This window comes from Lactuca sativa, chromosome 6 (assembly GCF_002870075.4).
Source record: "Lactuca sativa cultivar Salinas chromosome 6, Lsat_Salinas_v11, whole genome shotgun sequence".
Classification (NCBI taxonomy): Eukaryota; Viridiplantae; Streptophyta; class Magnoliopsida; order Asterales; family Asteraceae; genus Lactuca; species Lactuca sativa.
Window position 1 is genome coordinate 199,547,920 of NC_056628.2, and position 10,763 is coordinate 199,558,682.

At 39.2% G+C, this 10,763-nt stretch overlaps 1 protein-coding gene across 1 annotated transcript; it reads left to right on the forward strand.

The window, feature by feature from the left end:
- The first annotated feature begins 8,539 nt into the window (after positions 1-8,539).
- On the forward strand, positions 8,540-10,558 carry LOC111914103 (cytochrome P450 CYP82D47). The gene is made up of 2 exons (XM_023909839.2): positions 8,540-9,582; positions 9,678-10,558. Exons 1-2 carry the CDS (start codon positions 8,617-8,619, stop codon positions 10,308-10,310), a joined length of 1,599 nt encoding a protein of 532 aa, XP_023765607.1. The 5' UTR covers positions 8,540-8,616; the 3' UTR covers positions 10,311-10,558.
- The last annotated feature ends 205 nt before the right edge of the window (positions 10,559-10,763 follow it).

Genomic DNA, 10,763 nt, shown 5'->3' on the forward strand with positions numbered 1-10,763 from the left:
GATGTCATCAACCATTAGTCATTGAGTCGTATTTTAGCGGGAATTCCTCGAAGGATTCAAGAGGCAATAGTTAAAAGCAAGGAATGTGTCACCCACCTTCCAATACAGTGTGTTTATGTTTCCCTTGGTCCTTAGGCAAGTTCACCCTCAGTGGTAGACTAGATTTTCTATTCATAGCAGACTCGGGTTTGGCAACCTTTGAGATTGCCTTGTAAGTCTTCTCGAGCTAAGTTTCGTGGGGGTAGGATCCATGAAGTCTCGATCAAGTATGGGATCTTGTTTCGATCGATGATGTGGACGTCTTCTGTTATTGATGGATGTGGTGTGTTACTTTATCTCGGGAAACCTTTCCTTTTGGATGACGGCTGGGTTTCCCTAAGAATATGCATGGTTATGTTAGGTTATAGCTTTCGAATTAGGTCAAGATTTCGACCATTATCCTATCCTCAAGTTAGGTGCAACCATGGGTTCGTAAGGTTTTGCTTGGGTAACAACTTGTTCTATAAGTGAATCGTACATGGTCAGGATTATTCATTTAATCTATTTGTGATACTCACGGTAGTGATGCGTGGATGGGTCGGAGAACCCATAAATCAGTTGGCATGGATAGGAAACAGTCAAGGGCCGTTGTGAGTGCCAGTCAGGTATCAGAATGAATCTGTGGAATGATTGCTCCGTATTTCTATTGGTTCGCAAGTTGTTGTTAGGATTTTGACTTTCAATATTGGAAATTGCTTATGAGGTCACAAGTCATAGACCTCTTTATGATGTCCCGAGTGGTTATTTTGGTGGGGGTAAATCTGAGCTGATAGAAATGGTTGTAACGCGGAAATTTTTGGTTGATCATCTTTGCTCGTCACAGCAGTGGATAGTAATGGAAAAACCAAGAGTCAAGGATTATTTAGGTATTAGTACATCATACGATTTGGTTCTAGGTGAATTTCACTATCAACCTGTTTGAGGATCTTTTTAGTATGATTTGTGGTATCTCCAATCGGAAACTTAGGGTGGATTCATGGATGGCCATTTCGAGATATCTTATAGTGGAAACTCGCGTTGGAAATCGTGAGTATATCTGTGTGAGGCATGCATCCTGGAAGTCAGTATGGTAATTAGGGAATCTTTTGGTTGGCGGTGCGAGTCGTGGATTTCAAGAGAAAGGTGTGATGTCGTCAATGGTGGAATCGAGGGTTGTTGGGTTAGAATGTCCCCGTCTTTTAGGTTTTGGGAACCGGGTTAGATCTTTCTCCTTATTGTCTATGGCGACACATTGTGTTGTGAGGGTTGAGGCGGTCCTGCTCTATGCAGTAGGCCAAGATACCCAGTGTGGACCGACTGTAAGTCGTAGGCACGGAGGCTCAGGGGGGGAGCGGTAGGGTTGAGGCGGTAAGCCTACAAACCCTGAGAATTACAACTCGATGGTTGATTGGATTCGACATATTGGTATTCCAATCCGAGGCTGATCACACCAGTCATGGGTGTTGGTGGTTATGAGCTGGAAATGATGGATATATTGGTTCGGGAATTAAAAGAAGCATTGCCAGTCGGACCAAAAAGGTTCATCTCCTAGTTGTCTCTCATTGTTCATCATATCCTAGGAAATTCTATCATCAGAATTAGCTTTCCCTGGAAGGTTTATCGAATCTATTTTGTCCAGTAAAGAGTTGTCGGCAGCAGAGTATGATCCCTGGTTCTGTTTTCTGGTAGGAACCTCAGGTTCGAGGGTTGAGTAGTCCGTTTATGGAATAAAGGGAATAGAATTAGTGATGGTTAGTATGGGCGGTTTGTTGGGGAGTCAGACAAATTTCAAGTTTCTGGATTGCAGATTTTCAGGTGATGTAGGGTGGATTGGCTGCGTGGGATTATGGATTTATTTGCTTCGGATTGGAATTTTATGTTGAGTTTAGTCGCCCTAGAAGATCGTCGTATGTCATGGTTGTGGATGTGCCCCTCAAGATGTTGGACTGCTGGGGATGGTAAAAAATGATTTTGAGGACGAAATTGAAATTAATTGGAGGAGAGTTGTAACACCTCATCTTTTAAGTAACTTCAAATTCGTCCCTTGGACTTTGAGTTATGTCATTTTTGGCCCTTGGTTTGGAAAGAAGTGGCAAAGGGATTCCCTAATGGCAAATAACACAATTTTGGGCAAGGAGGAGTACGTTGCATGTACATAAGGGTACGTTAATAGTACTAGGCATGCCCTAGTACGCTGGGCGTACACTTGTGTACGTTGGGCATACTCACGTCAGGAGAAAACCCTAATATTTAGGGTTTGGGTGCTATATAAGTGTCCTTATGAGCTCATAACCCTCTATCATTTCAGCCTCCATAGCTTTGAGCTGTTTTCCCCAAACCCTAACCCCTCTCTTGAGTGTGTGAGCTAAAAGTGTGTGTTTTGAGTAATTGAAGAAAAAGGTATTGCATCAAGGTGTAGGAGAAGTGAGGCAAGCTTGAAGATCTGAGGTTATCTTGTTCTCTAGAAGCTTCAGGAGGTAAAAGGCTTAAACCTTTATGCTTGTATGATGTAGATCTTGCCTTAATAGCTTTATGACACCTTTCTTGTCCCAATATTATGCATGTTGTGTTTTGGACGTGATAAGTTGTCCTTTCAGACCCTACGAAGGGTCCTAAGTGATAAAAATGAGGTCCCAATGGCTAGAAGTGTCTCATGCAAGTGGTAGAGAGGTCTTAATGGATTAAGACCTTGCATTAAGAACTTTCTGGACGACCAAAGTCTTAAAGTTTGAGATATTATGGTTCTAAGACACATTTGGTTGGTGGATCTGGAATTTGAGCTTAAGTGCTTAAACCATTAAGTACTTGTTAGGGTTTTGGTAAAGCTTGCGTACGCCCCACGTAAAATCAGTGCGCCCTCCGTACGTAGTCAACGTTCCTGCTTTCCAGTCAACACGAGGCCGCATATGCCCCGCGTAGCTTCGGAGTACGCCCAACATACGTCTACTGTTGGGCTTTTGGCGATTTGGACTTTGTCACACCCCCAAACCAGAATGGCGGAAACATTCGGAGGTGGATGACTTCACGTAGTATCACAACCATTGAATATTGTAAAGAAAGTAACACAACCATCACATATATAATGAAAACGTATGTTGTTGCGTTATACATAATAGCAAAAGAATATTACAATGAGATGATAAATGTTCAATAATAAAACATCTTTAGTGTTTCCTTCTCCAAAAGCTGGTGGTTACCTGTATTACTGATTCCCTGAGAAATACAAGTGGTTTCGAAAAAGTGTCAACAATTAAGTTGGTGAGTTCATAAGTGTTTTGCATTGAAAAGTATGTCCTTTTTGATAGTAAATCGATGAACGAGGTTTTCAGAAAATCCAATATTTTCTATAGATGATTTGAAAAGTTTCCCGTGTTGGAGTGCATTAGTGTTTTCCATGCTTGAATAATAGTGATAACATTTGTATTAGCAATGAAATGGAAAACTGAAATGCATGTATGAATCTCGTAAATCTAACTTGTTTTTATACTTTTATGTGAGTTTTATAACCATGCTAATGACATTGTTGGCCTGTAACAACGTTCTTCAGGCGTTGGAACTGTTATGACATTTGTCACCCCAGGCCTGCCGGCCTAGCTGTAGCTAACAACTTAGGTGTGGGATTGTCAATCCCGTATAGATCTATACACAAGTATCACGCTCCCCCTACAAGGGATTATGGTATATAATACAGGACTTAATAATGCATACTCGAACGTACGTGAAGCTGTCTCACATTACTAGGTATAAACAGATTTACGATGATAAAAGACTGTACTTCTTTTGAAAGCATTTCATTTGTCGAGATGTATATGTAAAATGTATGAATCACTTGAATACTATGCTCATTATAGTTTGTCAAAAGTATGTTCCCATTTGGTAATAACAACTTGGTGATATAATATCCCTTTAAAACATAAAGTTATTTTTGTATCAACACTCTATAAGAACGATATTATAAAAATAATACTTTGATTTGTAATGTACTTGTATTCCCCCCCTAAAACGTGAAAAGAATTGAAAAGTAGGGGTATGAACTCACTCGTTTCGAAGAGAGAGGCTAGGGTTGAGCAGAACTTCGTCCGCGGATGGTCGCGTCGTCGGGCTCTTCGGGGATCTCTGCAGCGTAAATCTTTCGTCGGGGCTCGAGTGCGGAAACCGGGGTGAGGGAATGGTCTCTGGTGCTTGGAAGGGTGTGAGAGTGACTGAAGAATTGAGAAAGGTGTGCAAAGACTCGAGCTCATGCCTTCTATTTATAGGGCTGGAAACCCTCGTACGCGGCGCGTACTTCCGGAGTACGCGGGGCGTTCTTGGTTACGCGGGGCGTAGAATGGCGTCATGGCTTACGACTCGGGTCTAGCTAAACGTAGCTTGGGCGGGCCGATGGGACTCGACTCTGGGTCTAGTACGCGGGGCGTACTCCCAGAGTACGCGGGGCGTAATCCCTGCTTCCGACTTCTAAATTCCGTAACTTTCGCGTACGATCTCCGTTTTTCGCGTTCTTTATATCCACGCGTAGGTGAGATTATGCTCTACAATTTTCATTTAGACTCCGTCGGCTAGTTTTGACTTTATTTTTAATGATATATTTTTAATAGGCCGGGCCTCCTAAAGTTCGTTAAAAATTCATAGGTTCCTTATTCGACGTCGGTTTTCGTCTGTCTTTTTATTGTTTTATTACTACTGAGGAGATCTTCAACTTTCGTTTAGGTTGCGTTAGCTAAATAACACTCGATCTTCAATCCGAGTTTTTAGCCCTCTACTACTGTTACGAAACTTTGAAAATTCGTAACTTCTTCATACGAGGTCCAATTTGGGCGATCTTTTTATGTACGTTCACCTTTCAACGATGTCTACGACTTTTGTTTAGATACTTAAGGCTTAAAATGCATTTTATTGAGATTCTACTTTTTACGTCAAATAATGTTTTAACGTCGCGTCGTAAATATACGAGTGGTTATAATTTCTTCAATATAACCCGGTTTTGAGCGTTCTTTATGTTTTTGGAAACCTTGGCATGATATCTAATATTCGATGCATCCCAACTTAGATACTTGAACACTTTATTTTCGAGGTTAATTTCGTTGTACTTAGCTTTCGAGCGTTACAATGCTTTTGGAAAAATATAGGGTTGTCACAGGCTTCAAGATTGGGCCAGTTTGTCTTGGACCTTGCTGGATTTTCTGAATAAATGAGTTTTGGGCCAGTTTTGGATATGGATCGTAGAATGAGGCCTAATTAAAGAGTTGGGCCCAATTGGGAAAATCGGGCCAATGATTGGCTTTTATATTTTGACTTTTAGATTATGGATATAGAATTGGGCGTTGGCCCAAATTCAAGAAAGAGCAAAATGGACTATTACCCTATGTGGGACCCTTGGTCAAGATTGATATTCCAATTGTTGACTTAGTATTCGTTATTTTGGATAGTTTGAGATTTTCAGTAAGTAAAAGGTCAGAGACTTTCAGTCTAGTTCAACACTACTTGTGAGGTGAGTTGTCCTCAATATACTAACAGGGTCGAAGGCACCAATGCCGACCCTTTTTGGATTGTTATCCTAGTTATTGCATGTTGATGTTATGTTAGGGACCTATTAGTTCGGTATCCTGGTATATAGGATAATGCTATGTTAGTGACCTGTTAGGTCGGTATCCTGGTATATAGGATAATGATATGTTAGTGACCGGTTAGGTCGGCATCCTGGTATATAGGATGATGTTATGATGAGTGATATGTTAGATCGGTTTGACTGTTTGTACATGCTAGCTAGTGTATGATATATGTATGTTGATTATATATGTGTGGTTGGGTTGAGGTGGGACCTGCTTTGTGCTGAAGGCCAACAAACCTAGGGCGGACCGGATAGACTGCAGACCCATTAGGGCATACCAGTTAGGCCGAAGACCCGGAGAACGGTCCAGACAGGCTGAAGGCCCGAGTGGGCAGACCAGACATGCTGAATGTTCTGAGAGTGGGCCAGATAGACTACAGGCCCGGTGAGGGCAATCCAGTCATATTGTAGACTCTATATGCATGATGTTTTATTTGTTATGATATGGTTATGGTTTGTATGGTGTTGGTATTTTGGGGGAAGTCACTAAGCTTTATGCTTACGGTTTCAGTTTATTATTTCAGGTGCTTCATATGTTTTGGCAAGGAGAATGTGTGACCGTACACATCCTCGTGCTTTGGACTTATGATTTCTTGGAAACTCTGATAATATGAATGTTTTATGATTCCGGTTTTAAATAAATGTCTTGGAAACAACGGTTTTGTAAACACTTCTATTGATAAAGGATTGTTTTGGAAAGTTTAGATTTTAATGAAATTTTATGGATGTTACATCAGATTTGGGTTCGTGTGTTCGTGGGTTGGATCGCAACAAATTAACTGTTTACTACATTGTGCGTTCGTCATTCACATCCAGGCGTCGACGTCGTTCATTCATGTTGTCGTTCTTCATGAGTTCGTTCTGTCGTTCATCACAGAGGGGAGAGCGAGAGAGGGGTTATTCAATTTTTTTGTAAGATACAGAGATTATTTAGGGAAAACACTAAACGTTAAAAGGTCATTGGTATCGGGTATTCTATCCAAGTATAAAGTATAAAGTTTATAGTGTATAATACTTAATACATTTAAAAAATATTTTTTTTATTAAATCTCTAAACGGGTTGGTGGGTCAACTCGTATATTTTTTGAGAAACCCATATATGACATGTTTAATAAACGGGTTGACGGGTTGAAAAACTCAACCTAAACTCGTTTATTTCGTGTCACGGATCGCGTCAAGAATTTTCAGACCTATCTTCTAGAGGGTCATGAAAATGGTTTATAGTGCATGATCATATCATTACTAGGTTCTTGGTTTAAATGTATAGGATACCATTGAATCAGTCTCTTCTTGTCTATTCTTATTAAACATGTGTTTAAATTCAGTGACACCCATATGAGATCATATGTCTGAATGAAAAAAAAAAAAAAAAAAACTTTCCGATCCAAAAGGGGTTTTTGGAAATTAATGGGTTATTTGCAAGTAAGCAAGTTTCCCACTGAACCACATTATTGGGGAAGAACATAAAGTGTCTTCATGAGAATATTATTCTTAGTAAGCCTTCAAAGTCATTAGTGAAGGATAACGGATGGGCAAATCTGACACACATGTCGAGGATGTGAGACGTGAGGTTCGCGAAATGGTGCTATTTAGGCACAAAAAAACATATCAGATCATATCGGGTTGGACTGACCTAGTTGGCATGTTGACTAGTGTTGACTTTGTGGAAACTTCTAGAAGCCTCCAGAAACGCTTTTCTGTGAGAGCAAGCTACCGCATATATGGATATACTTTGTTTTCCACGTGGCGAGATGTGAAAGGTCTGTCGTCGTCAAAATTTTGGATTGTTTGGAGTTTCTTAGGGATTCCGCGACTTTAAATACAACTCTCGTAAGAGTTATATACCTCACCCCCAATATAGAGATCTACTCTCTTCTCTCAATGATTTCAGCAATTCCACATTTCTGAGTATTTGTTTTGTGTTTATCAGTTCTTCCATAGATGTTGGAAAGAGCGATAATATGTATTAAATCCTAAGGTTTTACTCTGAAACATACATCTCTAGAGCGACGTAGAAACCTTTAAGGATAGGAGTCATTATGTGCAATTTCAACTATTATACTAGAGACTAGCGATAAGAAAAAATCAAGGATGGTTTTGATTTTTGTCTCACATTTTTAATTTGCCTGACAACGAGATAATCTTTTTATATATTTTTACAATCAGATTTAATCGCAAACGATTAAATTAATTTTTAGATGAAAATAACTGAACTTATTGTTTGCGACTAATCCACATATAATTCACAATATTATTTGTCAATTGCTTTGGATTTCACTAACTCAATTTGAAGTAAGCATGCAATACAAGTTACCAAATTGTTTGTGTACCAAGTCGGAAATACAACAAGATGAAGGTGGTGCTAAAAGGTAGTAAGAGAGTAGAGTTCACCATAGGTGTTTCATGGGTTTCTGGTTACGGTGGTTGCCAGCTAGAGCAACCGAAGGGGAGGGTTGATTGAACAGCGAACTAAACAACAATAAAAATAATAACATGTTACATATTAGTATCCTAAAATATCTTTCAATTTCATTAAATAAGCATTAAATGTTACATATGTCACCATTTAATTGGTTAAAATGATTTATAAAAACTAAAAGTAAGAAGATATTTAATTTCTTAAAAGTAAGAAGATATTTAATTTCTTAAAAGTAAGAAGATATTTAATTTCTGATTCTCCAAAGTGTATAGTGTGGTTTCTATAAATTTTTGCACAAAGTTAAAAAAGTAAGGATCAAATAATATTTGTAGTTGTACAAGATTCTTTTGACTTATTGTTTAGTAGGGTAACATATCCACACGTGTTTGGCCATCATAAAATCTTGAAAAATTAAGGAAAACAACCAAAAACTTGATTGGTCAATTTATCAACAGTACTTAATAATTTAGTGGTGTACGTCTATGATAAATATAAAACCCTTCAATCCCCTCTATACTAGATCTTTAGATTCCGTAAACAATCCATCGCAATTCGCACCACAAAGATTATCATGGATTTACTTCTACTATTCATAACCTTAATAGCTAGTATGTTTTCTTTTCTGCTCTTTGCTCGTCTTGCATGGATTCGAACTGGAGTTCACAGGAGCAGAAATGCAACAGGAAAGACAGTACCAGAAGCATCAGGCTCATTGCCAATAATTGGTCACCTGTATCTTTTATCTGGTAATTCTCAAGTTCCTCACAAACTGTTGGGCTCTATGGCAGACAAGTTTGGACCAATATTCAGCATCAAACTTGGGGTTAATCGAGTCCTGGTTGTGAGCAATGCAGAGATGGCTAAAGAGTGCTTAGCAACAAACGACAGAGTCTTTGCAAGCCGACCAAAATCCATGGCAAGTGAGCTGATGGGCCACAACTATGCTAATTTCGCCCTTTCACCACATGTATCATACTGGCGTGAGATGCGGAAGATAATTGTTCTTGAATTGGGGTCTCAACGTCGCGTTCAAATGCTAGAACATATCCGAACCTCTGAAGTGAAGGCATCCATAATAGACATATACAAAAATTGGATGAGAAATAATAAAGGGTCTTCTGAAACGGTAAAGGTTGACATGAAGCACTGGTTTGGGAACTTAAGTCTAAACATGACTTTGAGGGCGGCATTTGGGAATTGCTTGTCACTTGGTGAACAAAAAGAAGATGAACTTAAGAATACTATCAGAAGCATTTTACAACTATTCGGTGCATTTGTGCCATCTGATGCCATTCCAGCCTTGAGATGGCTAGATTTAGGAGGCTATGAAAAGCGGATGAAGCAGACAGCAAAAGCATTTGATGTTGTAATTGATGGATGGTTAGAAGAGCACAGAAAGAAGATGAGTTGTACGCAACAGGAAGATGAGGAGGAACACCAAGTTCTAATGGCTGCATTGTTGTCCCGAATTAAAGAAGAATTCAAAGAGAATGTTTATGGCTTCAGCACTGATGCGATTGTGAAAGCTACATGCTTGGTATTACTTTGTAATTAATCCCTATGTTCTTAGTCCCTGTTGTTGTGCGTCATTCATAAACAGTTGAGAATTAACTTAATTTGTGATTTTTTAAGGCAATTTTTGTTGCTGCCACTGATACTACAACAGCGACTTTAACATGGGGTTTAGCTTTACTGGTCAGCAACCCTGTTGTGTTAAAGAAAGCCCAAGAAGAGATCGAGAAGCATGTAGGACGAGATAGAATGGTTGAAGAGTCGGATTTGAAGAACTTGGTCTATCTTCAAGCCATTATCAAAGAAACAATGCGACTTTACCCAGCTGTGCCACTTTCTGTTCCTCATGAGTCTACACAAGACTGCATCGTAGGTGGTTACACTGTCGATAAAGGGACTCGCCTTTTGGTAAATATTTGGAGGATTCAACATGATCCTGAAATATGGGAAGATCCATTTGAATTCCAACCCGAGAGATTCTTGACAAGCAAAAAGGAAATTGATGTGAAGGGTCAACATTTTGAGTTGATTCCATTTGGAAGTGGTAGAAGAATATGCTTGGGAATCTCTTTTGCTCTAAAAGCTATGCAGATGATATTAGCAAACGTAATACATGCATATAATTTCCACAATCCATTGTCTGAGAAGATCGACATGACTGAAAGCTTTGGATTGACAAATCACAAAGCCACTCCCCTTGAGCTCTTTGTTGCGCCGCGCTTTTTGACAGATTTTTACCGTGTGTCACCTTAGTCCTCCAACCCTGATTGGCTGCCCTTAGTAACTTAGTTTGCAAGTTGTAAGCCTCCGACAGACTTCTGTTCACTATGTTATGCTATGCGTTAAGTTAGATCCTTATCGTGATATGGTTGGCCTTTAGCCTTGTTATTATTTAACTATCAACATAATAAACAGGATGGATATGGCATGTAAAACGATCATTATGATCATGTATCATGTATGTTTTATAAAATTTAAATATCAAGCCTACTTGTCTATAATAGCGATAGAGATTTCAATTTTTTACTGATAGGATTTTGTAGACTATATAGGAAAAATTGGCTTAGCCATCCATAATGCATTCAACTTCATAAAGTTTAATAAATTGTCGTATCATCTTTCTACAATGGATAAATAGCACAAAAGACACTAAAGTGTTGTTTGTTTTTCCAGAGGCAAAATGTCTGCAGTCTGCAGACCATAACT

Bases quoted from the DNA above. Each gene is read 5' to 3' on its own strand.
- LOC111914103 (XM_023909839.2), top strand. From the start codon at position 8,617: ATGGATTTACTTCTACTATTCATAACCTTAATAGCTAGTATGTTTTCT. The intron at 9,583-9,677 runs GTATTACTTTGT...TGATTTTTTAAG, and splicing joins TTGTGAAAGCTACATGCTTG to GCAATTTTTGTTGCTGCCAC.